This window comes from Balaenoptera acutorostrata, chromosome 20, assembly GCF_949987535.1.
Source record: "Balaenoptera acutorostrata chromosome 20, mBalAcu1.1, whole genome shotgun sequence".
Taxonomy (NCBI): Eukaryota; Metazoa; Chordata; class Mammalia; order Artiodactyla; family Balaenopteridae; genus Balaenoptera; species Balaenoptera acutorostrata.
In genome coordinates, this window is record NC_080083.1 from 26,175,007 (window position 1) to 26,194,951 (window position 19,945).

The 19,945-nt window shown below is 54.4% G+C and overlaps 1 protein-coding gene across 8 annotated transcripts; it reads left to right on the top strand.

Moving 5' to 3' along the window:
* The first annotated feature begins 7,475 nt into the window (after positions 1 to 7,475).
* SEPTIN4 (septin-4) lies at positions 7,476 to 18,774 on the top strand. Of its 8 annotated transcripts, none has more exons than XM_057536640.1 (13): positions 7,502 to 7,577; positions 11,108 to 11,137; positions 12,545 to 12,838; positions 13,200 to 13,293; positions 13,748 to 13,834; positions 14,338 to 14,461; positions 16,911 to 17,045; positions 17,159 to 17,276; positions 17,365 to 17,466; positions 17,664 to 17,760; positions 17,854 to 18,016; positions 18,176 to 18,275; positions 18,547 to 18,774. In XM_057536640.1, exons 1-13 carry the CDS (start codon positions 7,575 to 7,577, stop codon positions 18,604 to 18,606), a joined length of 1,407 nt encoding a protein of 468 aa, XP_057392623.1. In that variant the 5' UTR covers positions 7,502 to 7,574; the 3' UTR covers positions 18,607 to 18,774. The 8 variants fall into 8 exon arrangements, with proteins under 8 accessions (XP_057392624.1, XP_057392625.1, XP_057392626.1 ...); XM_057536639.1 differs by lacking the exon at positions 7,502 to 7,577 and adding an exon at positions 10,175 to 10,391 and having other exon boundaries at positions 13,200 to 13,266; XM_057536638.1 differs by lacking the exon at positions 7,502 to 7,577 and adding an exon at positions 10,177 to 10,391.
* Positions 18,775 to 19,945: the final 1,171 nt, after the last annotated feature.

Sequence of the window (19,945 nt, forward strand, 5' to 3'; positions counted from 1 at the left end):
CTTTCATTCTTCTTGGTCCATGTTTGATAAGATAGTCCAAGCTCTTTTGCCTTCGTTCTTTCTCTTGCCATATCTCTCCCTTACCCAAAGTCCAGCATGGCCTCTGATGGACTAGCCCATTCATGGACTAGCCCAGGATGGGCAGTTGACTACAGATGGAAAACGAATGAGATGTGTGCGTGGCAGGGGAGAACAGCCTGAACTCAGATAACAGAAGAGCTGCAGGGGATGTGCCAGAAATGCGGCCGCCACCCCCTCTGCCACGGCTGCTTATCTAGCCCTGTGCCCTGAGCTCAGCTGTGGGCGGGAGCAGCTACTTTTAGAGATTATCTCCATGCAAGACAGTAAATCCTTCTCTCCCTCCTGCCTTTCTCTCTTCCTTCCTTTCTCCTCTTCTCCCTTCCTTCCATAAACAGTTTTTATTCAGATGCTTAGCACTCTGCTAGGCACTGTTGAGGAAACCATTGAAGCCTCACAGCACACACATTCTTTGGCCTGGAGAAACTTACCATCTGGATGGGGAGATAAGACATATGGGCAGGAAACATTTAAACAACAATATGAAATAGTCTGTGCTCAAATGTTCAAATGAATGCAACAGACTGAATAAGTGCTCTTGGAGGGTCTTAGGAGAGAGGGAGTCAGCAGGGAATTTGCAGGGAGGCGGTCAGGTTTACCCGCTGCTTCCCGAAGCCAGGGGGATATCTTAGCCAGCCTCTTGCTCACCCCTTGATGCAAACCTATACCTTTGGGAAGGGATTAGTATTTCCCCTCATTCAGGATATGATGCTTTTGACAGAGCAAGTTCCTCCCTGTTTTTCTCCAGCTTGCCCTCTTTCTTTATGCATCTTGTTTTAGTTTAGGAAGTCAAAAGCCTTGGCAGCAGGACGGCTCCTTCTCAAAATAGCTCTTATCCTGTCTTGATAATTGCAGCTCTCCAGCCTGTTCAGCAGCAGAGCTGCTCCCCAGAAGCTGGGAAGAGAAGACTCCCAGGCAGCGGGGCCTGCTGGTCTTCTCTGGATCTCTGGAAGTGGGTGGCATGGAGGTGGGCCCGGTACTCTCCCCACAGGGTGTGCAAGAGCTAGGCCTTCCTCAGACTGTTCCCTAGGCTGCATGGCCCACAGGCAGTCCCAGGATGAAGACTCTGTGGTGCTGGTGTCCAAGGCCTCTGGTTCCTCTCATCTAGGAATGGTTGGCTGTGGCGTCTGGTCCAGATTCCATTCCCGGCAGGAATTCTCTGGTGGCCCAGCCACGGCGCCTGGCTCGTGGATGGCAGCCTGTTTGTCGCTGAGCTTCACAAGCCCTTCTGGGTCCACAGCTGGGGACGGAGCGTGATTCAGCCTCCTCCCAGGCGGCCCCTCAAGACCTTTCTGTCTAAGGAGCAGGGTAGACGGATGCTTCTCATCCTTGGATTGGGACATTAGGGACTGGAGTCTTCCCGGAGGAGGTTATGCTGGACTGAGGGAAACATTCCTGGTGGGGTTTTTTTTGGTATCAGAACTAGCAGAAGCTCAATAGGAAGGTCCTGAGGGTGCCCTATGCGGTCAGCGGGGGCTGTCTTCTCACACAACCCTGGGGAATTCCCTGGAATAAAGCAGCTCTTGTTGGGAGGGGCTGCCCTGGTCCCAAGATCCTGTGTCCTCAAGGCATCTAACCTACTCACCCTTAGATGTGCTGTCAGGGAACAAGGTGGTCTACTCCCTGCTGTATCAATTATGCACGGAATCAACTCTGGAAAACAGCAGGAACAAGAAGAGGCTGTTTCAGTGATGCCTAAGGCAGACTTCAGTATCTTAAGGGTGACATGTCATTTGTCCCTGGGGGATGGGATGGCCAGCCTCCTCTTGGCTCCTGAGTCACAGGGAAGTTTTGCTCAGGTAGACTAACCTGGCAAAGAAGAACCCAGAGCCTCGGAGCAGCACAGGGAGATTCCGCATTCCTGGGGATGTTAACAGAATCCTAGGGTATGGGCTGTCTGGAGGGAACCCCAGAATCATTTTCCTACCCCCTCATTTTCTCTTGCTTTGTACTCTCTTTCTCTTGTTTTCTTTGCTATGAGAGGCTCATAGTTGAAAGGGAAGGGGGTTGTTGAAAGGATGGAGCAGAGCTGCTGAAAATGGGGCAGGGCACCTTGGGAGGCTTTTCATAGCAGCCTGACCCTCGCTACCCCGCTGCTTTTCCTGTCAGATGGTGCCTTGTTCACTGCAGCTATCATGGGCAGTCAAGCCCAGAGCAGGATGGGAGGCTGGAGACCTCTGGCCCAGACTTGCTATTTTGGGGACAGGCTAGGTTGACCAACTCATCAGGGTTTGCCCCGGGTGTTCCTGACTTTAACATTGAAAGTCTCGCATCCTGGGAACTCCCTGAGTCCTGAGCAAACCGGGACAGTTGGTCAGCCTAGGACAGATGGTGTGGTATGCCTCAGCAAGAGCCTCTGGAAGCACAGGGCAGGGGGGTAATGTCCTACCTCCACCGGGAGACGTGGGCAGATTACTCCCTCTGTCCGTACAATGAGGGCAGGAAAATGCTATGCCTTCTTCCCGAGCTTGATGGCAGAATCCCTTCATTTTTTTGTTCTGCCCAGAATGAGCACACATAGGGAAGAATCAGCCACATCCATTTTGGACTTTCTAGTGTATTTCCAGAAGCTGCTTGGTTCCCTGCCTGGAACCTATCTCCAACATTACACATTTCTATCAGAGTAGTTTGGTGCTGTTTAAAATGGTGGGTTTTTCAGGTAAGAAGAGAGACAGTGGGCCTGAGTAGACTAGGGAGCTTGGCTTCAGAGGGTAGGTGCATACTCAAATGAGGAAGCCAATCTGTAACGCAGAAGCCATCTGACAGCTGCTCAGCCAGAGGAAGGCTGTCCTGAGTGACAGAAATGATCATGTCCCTTCACCCTCCTCTGCTCAGCTGCCTTTGGCCCAGCTGCCATGAGGGGAGAAGCAAGAGACAGCTGCACCTTGGGGGCTGAATGCAGGCCTGGAGGAGGGGGACAGAATGCAAGGCAGCTCCTGAGGGAAGCTCAGACTCTGACACTGTAGATGGAAGGACTGGATCAGCCAAAGTCATTTCCTTGGCACACCTACCACAGGCAAAGTCATCTAGCTCCAGGGGTCTCAACAGTGGCTGTTTTGGGGAATTGGGTTCAGTAAGTCTGAAACCAAGACCTGTTTTCTGGAGATAGAGTGGTGTCTAGCTGGAGAAGCTGACTCCACAGTTGGTGGCAGCATGGTCATTCCGGTGTCACTTTAGACTGAGGCTTTTCTCCCATCCCTCTACACCCATTACACGTGCACATGCTCATTCTTTGGAGGGAAGGCATTTGAAATAGTCACAGTTGACAGTTGCTAGTTTGGTGTTGATAATTTCGGTGTTAGCTGAGATAATAGCCGCCATTCATTTTAGTGATTATACCAGCGCTAAGTGTATTGCCTTAGTGAATCTTCACAGCAAACCTATGAGGTAGACTTTTTCTCCCTATTTCACAGATGAAGACACCGAGGCCCAGAGCTTGCTCATCAATGCCTGGAGCGCTCTAGGGAGCATCTTGCCCCAGGGGTTCGTATGTGGTGTATAAACCCTTTTTCTGTAGTCACATATTCCTGGGAGATAACTTCGTGATATTTCAGTAGCACCGTTAGATATCAAGAATTGTGAGAGGAAAGGTTGTAGTGGGGGTAACATCTGGGTCTCTGCGTTTGAACTGAGAGGCTGGGAGGTCAGCGTGAGCTGGTAAACAGCCAGAATGAAGGGCAGGTTATGGGTCAGCGAAGCCCATAGCCTCAAGGCTTGTCTGTACTCCAAAATCAGAGTGGAAACTAAGCAATGATTCCTCTCGGTCAATCCATATTGATCAGACATCTCTTGGGGGCAGAGGCCTGATCACCCAGGCAGACATCGCGTGACAGATTCACTGAGTTGAAGTGAGTAGAGGTTAAAATAGAAAACATACTCCCTGTCCTTGAGGGGCTTGTGGTTAATTTGGAGAGAAAAGTATACAGATGGGTCACTTGAAAGGAAGTGAATATCAAAGGGCAAACAAAGTCCAGGGTAACGAGTCAGCAAAGCTTCCAGCATGGAGGCACTTGGAGGGTAAACACCAGGGGGAGACAGATTTGGGCTCAGTATAGTGAAGACCTTGGTACCTCACCACCCAAAGATTGAAGGGCAGCTGTTAGAGTCAGTGAGTTTTTGGCCATGGAAGATATTCGAGCAGAAGCTGGAAGGTCAAGGGAGGGGGACTTGAAGGGAGTCAGACATGCAGGGGGTAGTGGTATTAGGAGGTGTGTAAGTCCCTTCCATCCCTGAGCCTCCTGTGCCCTGCCCTGCCGCAGAGAGGATGTTGGAAGGGCCCTCTGGCTGGCTTCTATCACCCTGCTGGCTCTGGAACTGTCCCTTGCTGCGGCCATTCAGCAGGTGCCAGGAAACTGCGTTCCCTGACCTTGCCACCCACATCTCATGCCTGCCCCAGAATCATGGGACACTGGGGAGCAATAAGGGAAGGAGTGAGGCTTAGGATATTTTAGTTTCTTGCCTCTGCACAGACCTTGCTGGGCAGACTGGCTAAGGTTTCCTTGAAAGACACAAGCCAGTGATAGATAGACGTTTGGCTCCACCAGGGCTCTCTGACTGTATCATCACTGACTCAACACCTCTGGGGCAGAGGTACTATTAGCTCTTGCACCACTTAAGGGGAACTGCTACTGAGAGGCAAATGTGGCCTTTGCTAGTCAGGCAGATCTGAAATCCTGATTTCTGGTGGTAATTACTCTTTATTCTTGACTTTGAACCTGGGCCCTGGCTTGGCCCAAGTGCAGCATCCTTGTTTGCCATCACTGTGCCATATACCCTTCACCCATGGGTGGGCAGGAAAGATCCAGTGGAGCGGGGGCCAGGAGGCTTTCCGTAAAGACCATGTTAGCCTGATCTAAGTGGAGGGAGCCCAGGACAGCAGACTGGGGCCGTGGTTGCTGATATGAGTTTCCCAGAAGAATCACCCTCTGTGCAAGGTATGTGTCGACTCTCCAGACGCTTGGCTTGAATACCCCACCCCAGCAGTGCCCCAGAAATTGTACCCTGGTCAAGGACATCGATGCCTGGTGGGATGTTGAATTTCTTCCTTCCTTCCTTCCTTCCTTCCTCCCTTCCTCCCTTCCTTCCTTTCTTTTCTGCCTGCATGGCTTGCAGGATCTCAGTTCCCCAACCAGGGACTGAACCCAGGCCCCAGCAGTGAAAGCCTGGAATCCTAACCACTAGGCAACCGGGGAACTCCCGGGATGTTGAATTTCAAGAGAGAACCAGAGCTCCAAGAGCTGAGGGGCACTGAGGCAAGGCTGGCCAGACAACCTGCTGGCTGGAGGTGGCACAGAGCACACAGTGACCAGTGACTCACACAAGGGCTGCTATATCTCAGCCCTGCTTCTGACCAAGTGTCAGACTCTACCTGTCCCAATATAGAACATGAGAGCTGGAGTTGAGGGTAGAACAATCCTCTCTTTCAGCGGGGGAAACAGAAGCACAGGGAGGGGAAGGGACTTTCAGGCAGTGAGATAATTGCCAGAGCTGGCATGGGGACTTACTCCCAGGCCAAGTTCTCATGGAGACCCCTGAATTGCTGCAGGGCTAGCATGCGGGGTTGTATAGGTAGAGTGACCCAGAGTCTACCTTAGGCTTTTATTTTGCCCAGCCCATGCTTCATGTTGGGCCTGTGACCATCAAGACCACAAGATTCTTGGCTTGGAGATGAGTTCCATGGTCCCTTCCTCTTTTGGGGCCTCACTTCCTTCAAAGCAAGCTGGCACCAACATGCCTTAGGAAACACAGGGCTCTCTGGGGTCCGGGCAGCAGGTGCCAGAGCAGAGCTGGGATTCCAGCTGCAGCTGAGGATGAGCTGCTAGCTGAGATGTGTTTGTGTCTACACTTGAGCAGCAGCCAGAACTGGGGGAAGGAGGGACATTATGATTGTGGAAAACAAGGCTTTGTGATAGGGCCTGTCTTCCTTGACATAGGCTTTCTCCCTTGGGCCCAGCACCCACAGTCCAGGCCTTGCAGACTGAAGCATCCAAGAGGTATTCTTTTTTTTTTTTTTAATTAATTAATTTATTATTTATTTTGGCTGCGCTGGGTCTTAGTTGCGGCACGCAGGATCTTTGTTGTGGCATGCGGACTTCTTAGTTGCAGCATGTGCGCTTCTTAGTTGCGGCATGTGAACTCCTAGTTGCAGCATGAATGTGGGATCTAGTTCCCCAACCAGGGATTGAACCCAGGCTCCCTGCACTTCTTTAAGCAATGACACCCCTTCTATCCTCCAGCCCACCATTGCCAAATATTCAATAGCAGCCCCATGTTTTCTGAACCTGATCTCACCTGTGGTACCCAGGCCCCCTCCCTCTCTCTGCTGAGTTTTGACGGATCCCAACCAAGACCACTGGGTCACGGATCAGACTGAAATAGTGTAGGCAGGCCTCTGGCACTTCTACCAATAGAGGGAGGGGGCCATGCCTGTGGCCTCAGTTTTGTCTAAAGTGTATTCAAGCCAGTCAGTCTGCCCTGGAAGAGGACTCTTGGAAGTCAGGGAGGGGCATGCTGCTGGAAACTTCCACAGAAGCCTGACCAGCTCAGACCTGTATTAGCTCAGGAAATCCCCACCAACTCCCCACCCGCTAAGCATCTATGTTCTCCTAGCTGCTGCTGACCCTTCTGAGCCTCTAATGCCTCTAAAGCTGCTGGGGCATCTGTTCCCACAGCATCTCACCTGCTTGCCCAGCATGGCCTCCCCTGAGGCCCTTGCCACCTTCCACAGCCACAGGCAAGGCTTCACTGCCCCGGAAATGCCACTCAGCCTCTCCCTTCCATTCTTCCAACAGATGATCCCAGCATAATTTATGCAGCAAATCCTCTTTAATCTTTAATCTAGGGTCCTGCACGAAGGGAACCTCCTGTCTCTTCTTCACAGCTTGGCTGGAGGTGGAGATTGTCTGACATTCCACCTTAGGAGGTGTACAGAGGGTATGGACAATCGGTAACTTGGACATCAGCTGGGTTCAACTCCCACAAACCTTGTGGGCTCTCCGGGGTAACTGATCGGTTCTCTCCAACCTGTGAGGCAAACTCCCCTCTCCTTCCAAAGGTTTCTTCTCCTGGGGATACCAGGTGGGCCCTTCCTTTTTCTTTGGGGACTGGCTCAAGCCCCCACGGTGCTGCGCTGCCTGTGCAGGCCACTCTTTAGGGGCTGAGTAAGGAAGAGCCAGGTGAACAGCGAAGCCGTCCCGAGCGCCTCTCCGCACCCTGTCTCCGGGGGTCGAGAGCTGCAAAGCCCCACGGCGGGCCGGCCGCCCCTTGCCCAGCCGCCCCTTGCCCAGCCTGCGCCGGCTCCCCGCGCCGCGGAGGTGCAGGCCCCGCCCCGGGGCCGCCCAGCCCAGCCCCGCCCCCGCTGCCGGGCCCCGCCCCCGGCCGGTCCGCTCTCGGGGCGGCGGGCGGGGGCAGGCGGTGTGGCGAGGTCGGCACGCAGCTTCGGCCGCGGGTCGCTCGGGCGCTGTCCAGGCGGAGCCGGCCCGGCCCGGGCTGCAGCCATGGTAAGGCTGGCGGGCGCGGGGCGGGGCCGGGCGCGCAGGGCCCGCCGCTCCCGGGCGGCTTCGCCGAGACCCGCGGCGCCGCAGTCCAGGCTGTGCGGGGCGGGAGGCGCTGTCGCCTGCCGCGGGCACAGGCAGGCTGGCGGACGGCGCTGCGTCGCTGCTCCCAAGTTTCTTCTTCTGATGCGAGCAGACATGGAGTGGGCCCCGGCCACCGGGGTGCTGCCCCGTTCTTGGACGAAGGGGTGGGTCCGTGCTGGGTGGGGAGGGGCGCCGGCCGAGACGCGCTGGTGGGCTGGGGTGAGTGAGTCAGGCAGGGGCGGAGGTGAGGATCCCCACCCTTGCCTGGGTCAGCTGTTACCTGGGTGACTCTTCCTCGCCCACCTACCCTGGGCTCAGGGACCAGCACCAACTTCCTTGGAAAACACACACAGGAGGCCCGCAAACACTGCCTGACTCCCTAGGAGGGATGGTGAGACGCTTGGGCCCTCCCTTCCCACAACACCGTCTGCCCAGGGACCTCGGAGAGAGGGAGGCCCAGCCACCATCCTACCCCGTGGGATCAGCTATATCCCTCTGCCTCTGAGACAGGAACCATGGGGAACCTTCCTCCTGCGGCATCCTACCCCCTCCCCCGAAACCAGGTCCCTCTGCAGTGATGCAGGGTGGAGGGAACTCATTCCTGCCACCTGCCTGTGGTGGGAGGAGAAACAGTAACCCCAGCCAACCTCCCTGAAGACCCCCCAGGTAGGAAGTTTTGATGTTTGGCTGTGAGGGTGCAAGCTCTTTTCCTGCCATCATTGCTAGAGTCTGCCACAAACACATTATGCTGAGTGTCAGGGCCTCCAGGCCCTATGCCAGCTTCTCCTCCCAGTCTGGAAGCCCCCTAGCCTTTGCCCTCTGCATTGGGAAGCATAGGCTGTTTACAGCAGGAGGAGATCCGTGACCAGCCTGTGGGGCAGGATGTTGGCTGTGGGCAGCCTCCAGAAAGGAACTCCCTGGGCCCTGTGGAATCAGACGCTTCCAGGTCTAGAAAGGCCAACCTTTTGGGCTCTTCTCTCTCAAGCTGTGTCCAGGCCGAGGCCCAAGTCTTGGCCAGGAAGTCTTGGTGACACTGTGACCTTCCCCAAAGTGGGGTTTCCTGGGAGAGGCCAAGTGGTGCCTGCCTTTATCCCTGCCCCTATCCTTCTCCTCACATGGGGACGGACAGACTGATTGTACCAGGGATGGAAGCCTGGGGGAGCACTGATTGTTCTTAGTGCCAAGTGTCCCTAGTGCAGGGGCCGAGAGGGGCTTTTTCTGCCACACACTAAGTTCAGTTCAGCTGAGGTCTTGGTGCTTCAACTTGGCTGAGGCCACCCTGTTCCTCTGTATTTAAAGGCACCCCGTCACCACCAGAGTCCTCAGCCTCAGGCCCCTGCCTCAAGCCAGCCCAGTCCTTAAGCTGTCTGGGTTCATGTCAAGCCAGACTTCTCTATGAGGGTCACTTTGTGAAAGGAGATCAGGCACCCAGCTGCTTCAGAGATCAGTGGGGAGAGCTCCCCAGCCCAGGAGCCCCAGGGGTTTTTAATTGGCATGCAGAAAGAATGACTTGGCTAACATTAATAACCATCCTGTGACTTGAGATGTACCTTTTCTCCCCAGGTTCAAAGCAGCTTGAGGTATCTGTCATCTGGGAGTGCTTTCTTTCCCCAGCCTTCCTGGGAGGCAAGGAAGGGCCATTCACAACTGGACATTAAGGCCCTGAAATTAAGACACTATTCAAAATCACAAAGGGTATTTCTAGCCAAACCAGAAACACTGGCCTCCTGACTCCTAGTCAAGTGCTCCATCTGCACACTCCCAGTTAGGTCCCTCAATTTGTCTCCCACCTAATCGGCAACTTTGAAGCCTCTGGGATCCCAGTCTCTCCTTGACCTGAACTCATGCCCCTCAGAGACCAAGTGTTAGCAGCTCCCCTGCTGACTCTCTGAAAGTGATGGGGTGAGGAAAGTGATACAGGTCCCCATGAGTCAGAGGTCAGGTATCCTAGGATGGGAGGAGTCCCTGCAGCAAAGGCCTCTCCGTGACTGGGACTCTCTGCAGGGAAAACTAGGGGCAGATTTCTGAAGGCAGTGAGGTTCTCCAATGAGAGGACACAGAGGGACACTGGGAAGAAAAGTGGGGCCATTCCTAAGAGAACATACACCCAGGGGATTATAGGACACCCCCCACTACTTCAGCACTGCTTGAAGTTAAGGTGAAAGAGATTGGAATCCTTTGGGACTGGAGTCTCCTGGGTAGCTGCCCCATGTACTGATGGACCAGGTCACCTTGGGGACAGGTCTCAACCCTCTGACAGGCCTCAGTGTCCTTGGGGGTTACAGGAGAGGCCAAGTGGATCAAGAGCCTGTGTTGCAGACAGACTTGGGAGGCTGGTGCTGTGCCCATCGGGGTAGGCAGCGGGCAGGCATCATGGGGCAGCCAATCAGAGGAGGAGGGGACTGCAGAAAAAACGAGTGATCCTGCTGCAGCTGAGCTGTCCGTGGAGGGTGGGAGCCAAGGGAAGGGAGGAGGAGGGGTTGGGGAAGGACATTCCACAGGCTTTTTTGGCCCCTGACAGAGACAGGGGGGTCAGAGAGAAAGGGAAAGGAGCAAGTCAGGACGCTGGATTACAACAAGAGCATCAAGACCAGGCTGTTTCTGTGTGTGAGGAACTTTTCTTGGGAGATAAAATTAGACCTAGAGCTTGCTGACAGGGAGTCTGAAGCGTGGGACATGGACCGTTCACTGGGATGGCAAGGCAGTTCTGTCCCTGAGGACAGAACTGAAGCTGGGGTAAGGTGCTGCTCTGGGAGATGGGTGGACCTGCCCTGTCTTCCCCCTGCATTGGCTGGGATTGGGGGTCAAAGTCAGAAAATGATTTGGTCGCTGGTGGAGCCGGGGGCAGGGAAGGACAGACAGGAGGTGAGGCCCCTCGTGTCCTGACTCCTTGTCTAGAGCCCCTGTGGGCCCCTCCGTGCTGATGAGCAGCTCCCTGGCATGGAGAGTGGTGCTGGGTTCCTGGTGACGCTACTTGAAGATTGCAAGGGCTGGGGGTCTCCATCAGTGCCTTCCCTTCTCCCTTGCTGCCCTGCTGCTCAGTGCCCCTGGGGAAAACCAGGCGGAGTGCAGTCCTCTCTCTCCCACCCTCAGCCTGACCCCCAGACCGACTGCTGGGTCACTGTGGGGTTGTGCAGAGGGGCAGGATTTCCCCGAATTCCCCAGACTCTTCAGCTGCCAGAAAACAAGACCTGCCACCCCCAGCCCCATCCCTTCTCTGTTGCCATATAATTAATCGTCCAAGCTGGGACACTTTGCAGAGTGAAAAGGGGCAATTATGCCAGAACAACAAACATAAACTGGGATGTATGGTCACCCCACCGGCCCCCACAAATACTGTGGGTAAGAAAAAGCCTGTTGGGTCAGGCTTGCCTCAGGACGGTCTCTTCTGGCCACTTGGCCCCTACCTGCTGGTTCCAGTTTCCATCTAAAAGACCCCTTTTCCTGTCTAGGCAAGCCCTGGAGACTACGGCTATCAGCAGGTATGGGGACTTGAGAGGCCACAGCCTGGAAGTAGCTCTTAGGGGACTTTCCCCTCTAGCCTCCCCCTCCAGTCCCTTCCCTCTGCGTAAACCTGGCAGCGTGACTGCATCCCTCAGTTCTTCCCTTTGTAAAACGGGGGCCTGCAGGAAGGCCGCGGCCATGTTATCTCCCCTCACCCTGGGCTGGGACTCCGCAGTGGCCTGGGGTAGCCCCCACTGGCTTGGCTGATTCCCAGAGGGTGAGTCAGACTGTGAAGCCGGCCCTTGTCCGTTGTCTGGGGGAGGCACGTGGGTTTTGTGAGGCCGAGCTGAGCCCAGCACCGCCAGGCACTCCGCAACGGGGGCTGGCCCCAAAGGGAGAGAGAGGAGGCTTTAGGGTCTGGAGCTGAGGGTCAGAGTAGGGGGCGGGGGTGGCCTGTCTTCCCAGCTGGAGATGGAGTGGAGCAGGTCTCCACAGAGGAGCCAGCCCCCCCCACCCCCGGCCTACCACCCGTGTGGTTCACAGTTGAGACCAGACCCCCTCCTGCACTGCAGGCTAAAGCCTATCTCTGGGCACAGGGGGCAAGGGGCAGCTGCGGGTGCTTCCCCCTACACATCCCTCACAGTTGGGGGCTGTCAGAAGTGTCCTTCCGTCCTCCCTCACCTGGTCCCTCCCAGCTCCCCTTCACCCACACCCAGCATCCACTGGCAGGTTTCCCCTTCGCTCCTGGGGCCCAGGCTCAGGCTCTGTGTGGCTCAGTGTCTGGAATAAGGGGGGTCAGGTCAGCTGTACTGAGTTCTGGGCAGTGAGTCCTGGGGAGTGAGCGCCTCCAGTAGAGTCTGCATCTCAGTCCCAGAGCTCAGCGACTGCAGTGACAGAAGGCGAAGAGACCCCTGCTGGCTCCTGATTTGCCTGGGGCTGGCAGCTCCCTTCTCCCCTCCCTCACTCCTTCCTGCCCCTACCCCATTCTGGCTGTCTGCACTCTCCTCAGAGTCCTGAGCCTCATTCTCCTCTCGGCTCTAATGCCTCTGTCTGCTCCCCCTCATTCGGCCTGACTTCCTGGCCTTTGGGGCAGTCCCTGGTCCTGGCTCGAAAGGGCAGCCTCAAAAAGCACCCTGTTGAGAGGGAGCATTGGGGCTGGAGCTACTCAGTTCCCCAGAGCACTTTGCAAGGGCTCTGGGGGCTGCCCAGGGCTGCTGCGGGACCCAGGGCCTTTCCTGACGTCTTGGACCCTTGGACCAGGGAGGCGTGTGAGCAGTTGCGGGAGGGATGGTGAGCGCTTCCTCTGGCTTGGCCGCCTGTGCAAGTTTCTTTCCTTTCTAACCATAAGTGCTTTCCTTTCTCCCTCTCGCCTTCTCCTGTCTTCCTCCTTCATTCTTCCCTTCCTGCCACCTGCCCGCCTACCCCACCCCACCCCGAACCCTCAGATTAAGCGCTTTCTGGAGGACGCGGATGATGCAGAACTGAACAAGTTCGTGAAGGATTTCCCAGGAAGCGAGACCTACCACCAACCAGAGGCCAAGACCTGGGTGTACAGGCCCCAAATCCTGGAGCCGAGGCCCCAGGCCTCGGACCTCTGCCAGGATGACCTGGAGTTCAGACCCCCTTCGTGGCCCCAGCCCTCTGACAGCCAGCAGTACATCTCTGCCTCAGCCCCTCTCAGCCCCTCAGCCCGGCCCCGCAGCCCGTGGGGCAAGCTCGATCCCTATGACTCCTCTGAGGTAGAGCCTCCAGCCCTGCCCTTGCCTTTCAGTGGGCTGGTGCAGGAGGACCCAGGGAGGGAGCAGAGGGAGCCCGAGTGTGTGTGGACGTGCACGTGTGTGTGTGTGTGTGTGTGTGTGTGTGTGCGCGTGCACGCATGTGCGTGCTGAGCTGGAGCCCCTCTCTGTCCTGTGTTGGCCCCAACTCTGTGGTGTCACCCCCCAGGTACGTTGGAAACTGACAATATCAGCAGGGACAGGAACCCAGCTGGTAGCCCCAGATGGGGCCTCAAAGGAGCCTGGCACTGCTCTTTCAGGCTGGCGTTGGGTCCTGGGGTTCTTCTGCCTCCACCCTGATGCACTCTGCCTTCTCGTCCACTAGGATGACAAGGAGTATGTGGGCTTTGCGACCCTCCCCAATCAAGTCCACCGAAAGTCCGTGAAGAAAGGTTTTGACTTTACCCTCATGGTGGCAGGTAGAGCAGGGGCGGGGCAGGGCAGGGCTGGGCAAGAGGTGTTTCAAGTGGGGATGGTCTATATGTGGGGAGTGGGTATGGGTAGGGCAGGAGAAAGCCAGGGGCTGTGCCTTTTTTGCAAAATAGCTGGGAGACATGGGTGGCCAAAAGTATGTATACGTTGCAGGGGAGGGGGTGGTGACGAGGTACAAAGAACATTTAACCCTCAGTTTTCTAGTAGTTGCCTTTCTCTGTGTGACCTTGGGCAATCTCTTATCCTCTCTGGGCCTCATCCAACTGAGAAGGCTGGACGAGCTCTTGCCTCTGCTTCCTTCCAGCTCTGCTGTGGTTTAGTTAGTCTCTTCCCAATTAGGTAAGAGAGCAGCTGCCCCTGCAACCCCGCCACCTTGGTCTGGTGGGGTTGCCTCTTGGTTACAGATCTGATTTGGTGCCTCTGTCCTCTCTCCCCTGTCAGGAGAGTCTGGTCTGGGGAAATCCACTCTCGTCAATAGCCTCTTCCTCACTGATCTGTACCGGGACCGGAAACTCCTCAGTGCTGAAGGTGAGGAAAGGAGAGGAGCATGGAGACAGGCAGGCAGAGCTGACTTGGGAAATCGAACTGACTGCAGGCTCTGAGGGATGGGGCCTTCCCCAGCATGCAGGGAGCCGTGGCTTCCTAGAGAGACTGCCGGCATCTCTCTGTAGGCCTATTTAGCCTGGCAGCCCACCAGCCAGCTCCCTAAAGATTTGGGTGCCGAAGCAGGGCAGGGACCAGAATCCTGCTCTTGGAGTGAGTCTCTGACCCCCAAAGGATTCCAGGAATCCGAGAAAAGAGCCGGGAGCAGAGAAGAGGCTGGGGCCAGAGCCAACAGCCACCGGCATTTCCTGTGTTGGGAAATGTGCTCCTTGCTGGTTCCCAGAGAACAGGCCCCCAGGCAGCCCCCGGGGGCGGGAAGGGGGGCAGTGTGGGTGAGGCAGTCTGGGCAGCACTGGCTGGGGTGGGTGGTGTGTCCTGACTGGGCAGGTCCTTGCCCTTGCCCTGGCCTCAGTTTCCCCCTTCTCCAGAGCGGATCATGCAAACAGTGGAGATCACTAAACATGCAGTGGACATAGAAGAGAAGGGTGTGAAGCTGCGGCTCACCATTGTGGACACACCGGGTTTTGGGGATGCGGTCAACAACACAGAGTGGTATGTCTGACCAAGCACAGCCCCTGCCCCGACCCCTACCAACTCCGTACACACACACAGGGGCGCACATAGGCTCAGACACACCCACAATTGTCAAGAAGAAGGGGTTTGTGCCCTCGAGCGTGCCACTGCCCTTTACCGGACAGCTGTCTCCTCTGTAAAGTGAGAGGGAAGGCCTTGGAACAGATGATCTCTAATGTTCCGTTGACTTGACCCACAATTCTAGAATGGGGTTGAGGACACAGATAGGAAAGAAGAGCCTCAAGAAAGCAAACACATGTGAAAACGTGTAGCACAGAGCCTGACATATAGTAGGTGGTCAGTAGTTGTCACCCTCCCTCCTTCCATTCCTTTCACCAGCAACATTTTAGTTGCTACAAGCAAGTTATTAAAGGCGTGAGAGTGCATGGAGGGAGGGGTGAGGGGAGAAATAAGAGGCAAAGGGTGGAACTTTGTTTAAACTCCCGGGACCCTCTAGGCCACCTGCCAAAATAAAAGGTGGCTTGCCAGCCCCACCGCAATCATCCCTGACATTTTTTTCAGGAACTAGAAGGATGCTTAGATAATGGTCAGTCAGACAGACCTGAGTAGATGAGGAGGAGAATGGGTGATAAGGACAGGAGAAAAGGTGATGCCTTTGATGAGGGAGTTAGGCAGGGCGGTGCTGAGACACCTAGACTGAGAGTTCAGATCTTGATTCAGCATTTAGGAACTGCGTGATCTTGAGCAAATGACCACATTCCCATTTCTTCAACTGAAAAATGCTGGCCTTACCACCTCACCCAGTTGATCTGAAAATCAACCCAGAAAGATGCATGTGAATATGCATTAAAGACGTACAGTTTTTACAGGGCTGTGTACATTATACTCATGAATATTAAGATGATAATGTCAGGATCAGTGAAACATAAAAGTGTGGGGTCCCCTGTTCAAAATGATTAAGAATTTCAGCATGGCCACAGCAGAGAATAAACCAAATGTGGGCCTCTCTGAGCGCAGGGCCCCAGTATGACTGCACGGGTCACACGCCCAGGAAGCTGACCCTGTATAATTGCCTCACAGACTGATCAGACCCTTACGGACCTTTCTGTGCTCTGAACCACTACCCCCTCCATTTGTGCTTGATCATTACAACACGTGACTTTCGGCTCAGCACACTGGTTCATCTTCAACTTCATGATCGAAGCCTTGAGGGGAAGGCCACTTCTTACATTCTTGCCACACACTGTGCTGGTACATGGTGCATGGTCTCTGTAAGTAGTCCTGCTGGATTGAGGTGGTCTCCAGTCATCACCACCCTTCCGGGTCTGGGACTACGTCTCAGCAAACTGGGCTCGCCCTGAAACTCGAGCCCCAACCGGCACCTGCTTCCTACTTTAGCAAGTATCACTCTCTCCTTCAATCAGTCTACTTACCTCCTCTTGCCTTCCATAATAATAATAATTTCACTTGCCTGGCACCTCACAGTTTACAGTGTACCACCACATATACTCATTTAGTCAACCAGCAGGAATTTATTGAGCACAGACGAGGTGTCCAGCCTGTGCTGGACATGTTAAGGGATGCAGAACAAGTGTGAATAATCCTTGTCACTGGGAGGCTTACAGTCTAGTGGCAGTGGGAGTGGGGGAGTGGGGGGGGCAGCAGGTCTCTAACATGTGTCAATCAGGTAAAAACTTAGGTTAGTAAATGAGTTGGGCTTTGTGGTGGCAAACACACTGAACTAGGAGTCAGAAGGCCAGGGGCTTGAGTGGGTAGAGAATTTGCTAGCTAAAGTGATCTGGATTAAGTCTCTTAGCAGCTCTGGATTTAGCTTCTTCATGTATAAAATGAGAATAATGATGCTCATAATGTCCACCCATCAGGGCACCTATCAGTGAGGATGAAACTCAATAACAGAAGAGCAAGAGACTTGAAAATTGAGGTTGTTGAATATATATATATATATATAAAACCTCTGTGTGTGGTGAAGGGAAGGGGAGAGCAGTGTGCATTGCTGTAGTCACAGGAGCCTTCATGGAAGAGATGGTTCTTGGATATGGCTTTGAAGGATGGAGTGGGCTTGGAGAGGTGGAGGAGAGGATGGAACCACGTGAACAAAGGCTCTGAGGCTGAACTGTGAACCTGACTTAGGGCTGCCCTGGCCTCCAGTTGGTTTTCACCTGCCGGCACCTTGCTAGTCTTATTGCTTTGTTTGGTCACCTGGGCTCTTTTCCGTTCATCAAGCTAGTATTTATTGACCTCTGTCTGTGTGCTTAGTCTGATTTCCTATCAGGATGTTTGAGATGCACCCCTGTCCCACCCAGGTACCTCCCTGAAGATGTAATAAAGCAAGTCGGGGAGTAGCAAAGTCTTGAAAAGACTGCTCGGGGCATGGGCTCCTTGCAGTCCCAGAGCTCACCAGGCAGCCCTCAATCCCAGTTTCTCTGCTTGTCTGTCCCTGCCCCAGCTGGAAGCCTGTGGCAGAATACATCGACCAGCAGTTTGAGCAGTATTTCCGAGATGAGAGTGGCCTGAACCGCAAGAACATCCAAGACAACAGGGTGCACTGCTGCCTGTACTTCATCTCGCCCTTCGGCCACGGGTATGGTCTGAGCCTGAGGCTCCTGACACCACCGGGTGTTGCCAAGGGAACAGGCCAAGAGCACCAGGGGCAGGGCTGCCACTAGCAGGTGGTCACAGTTTCCTGTTCCCCAGGCTCCGGCCATTGGATGTTGAATTTATGAAGGCCCTGCATCAGCGGGTCAACATCGTGCCTATCTTGGCAAAGGCGGACACACTGACACCTCCAGAAGTGGAGCGCAAGAAACGCAAAGTGAGGGAAGCTGGTGGGGGAGGGGAGCAGGTGGGCTTCTGGAAAGGATGGGGTCCCCAGAACTATGGGCCCCTCATGTGTTTGCCAGATCCGGGAGGAGATTGAGCACTTTGGAATCAAGGTCTACCAATTCCCAGACTGTGACTCTGACGAGGATGAGGACTTCAAATTACAGGACCAAGCCCTAAAGGTGGGGCCACCCCAGGGCATCCCTTTCCCATCTTGTTTCTTCTGGGCAGAAAAGGGAAGTAGAATTCTATATAAGGGTGGGCTATTGGGGTGGAAGAGGACCCTGGTTTCCTAGAATGAACCAGAGAAGATGAAGATAAAGGTGGAAAGGAACAGGTGAGAATGGGGGTGTTGACAGACACCCCTAACTTCTTCCAGGAAAGCATCCCATTTGCTGTAATTGGGAGCAACACTGTGGTAGAGGCCAGAGGGCGGCGAGTTCGGGGCCGGCTCTACCCCTGGGGCATTGTGGAAGGTAAAGCACTGAGCTTGTGACCAGGGTATCTCCTTGCCCTCAGTGGTTCTCCTCTACCCATGCCCCTGGCTGACCCCTAGCCTTGCTGTGCAGTGGAAAACCCAGGGCACTGCGACTTTGTGAAGCTGCGGACAATGCTGGTGCGTACTCACATGCAGGACCTGAAGGACGTGACACGGGAGACACATTATGAGAACTACCGGGCACAGTGCATCCAGAGCATGACCCGCCTGGTGGTGAAAGAACGGAATCGCAAGTATGGCCAAAGGCCAGGACAGAGCTGGCAGGGGTGGGGTCCCAAGCACAGCCTTGGGTGAGACAAAGCCCTTCCTTTGTTCTATAGGCTCTGGGCTCAATCCAAGCAGGTGCTGGGGTCTCCCTAGCCTTACCAACCCCCCTTTCCCCTCCCCCTCAGCAAACTGACTCGAGAGAGTGGTACCGACTTCCCCATTCCTGCTGTCCCACCAGGGACAGATCCAGAAACCGAGAGGCTGATCCGAGAGAAAGATGAGGAGGTGAGAGTTGGGTGGGACGGTAGGGGTTGCCAGCCTGAGAGGACCCCTGCTTAATCATAACCCTCAGTATCTCTTGGTTTGGGAATAGGAATATCCCTGGCCCTGGTACATATCTGGATCCTGGATTGGTAGCTTAGTGGTTCTACCCAGAGACTCCATCACACCTCAGGGCTACCAAGGCCCTGGCTGAAGGGATTAGAGGTTGGGGGCACTTCTCTAAATCTATAGGACTCTCTGAAAGGCCCAACTTTGATTCATGTGCCTGTTCCAGCTGCGACGGATGCAGGAGATGCTGCACAAAATCCAAAGACAGATGAAGGAGACCCATTAGCTGGCTTTCAGCCCTGAATATTTAAACGCTGCCTCTTTGTCCCACCTATGCCGGCCCCTCCCAGCACCAGCTCTGCTCAGGCCCCTGCAGCTGCTGCCACTTCGCCTTACATCCCTGCTGCCTCCCCAGAGACTCAGAGGAAATAAAGTTTAACAAATCTGTAGGTGGCTTCTGGTGTCACTGTCTGTATCTTTATAAATTTATTTATTTTATTTATTTATTTTTGGCTGCGTTGGGTCTTCGTTGCTGTGCGAGGGCTTTCTCTAGTTGCGGTGAGCAGGGGCTACTCTTCGTTGTGGTGCACGGGCTTCTCATTGCAGTGGCTTCTCGTTGCGGAGCACAGGCTCTAGGCATGCGGGCTTCAGTAGTTGTGGCACGGGGGCTCAGTAGTTGTGGCTTGTGGGCTCTAGAACGCAGGCTCAGTAGTTGTGGCGCACGGGCCTGGTTGCTCCACGGCATGTGGGATCTTCCCGGACCAGGGCTCGAACCCATGTCCCCTGCATTGGCAGGCGGATTCTTAACCATTGTGCCACCAGCGAAGCCCACTGTCTGTATCTTTACCATCTCATGGAAACCAAGAAGATCCTAGGACCCAGTTTTGAAAGGTTGCTGGAAGAGGGTGCTGGCTTCTGACTTTTAGTAGGGAAGGGAGAGTGAGGAAAACTTTCCCCTCCCATGACAGGGTTCAGTCCGTGCCCAGAATCCAGCCTGGCCTGTCCATCCTCCTGACTGTATCTTTCCTGACTCTGTTATCTGGAGCCCCTCTCATCTTTACCACATACAGTACTGACAACCCCATAGAAGTTTAGGATTTGATATCTCCCCCGAGAAAACATCGTATTAATTGCATGCAGCCTTCGTATTTCCCCTGATTTGGGGAAAGGGATATGTAGTACGAATTAAGTTCTGTACTCTAGGAAGCCTGTGATAGAGCACAGAACAAATGCTGAAACCCCTGTAATCACCAAACACTATAGTAAGTGCTGGGAATGGATAGAGTACAATCATCGTCCTGGAAGAATTCAGTATTCATTTAACAAATATTTATTAAGCATCTGCTAGGCTGAAGACACTGTTTTATTTTTATTTTTATTTTTTTAAAAATTTAAAAATTTGTTACATGTGTTTAATCTCCTCCTCCACCACTTTAAATTTATTTATTTATTTATTTATGGCTGTGTTGGGTCTTCGTTTCTGTTCGTGGGCTTTCTCTAGTTGTGGCAAGTGGGGGCCACTCTTCATCGCGGTGCGCGGGCCTCTCACTATCGCGGCCTGTCCTTGCGGAGCACAGGCTCCAGACGTGCAGGCTCAGTAGTTGTGGCTCACGGGCCTAGTTGCT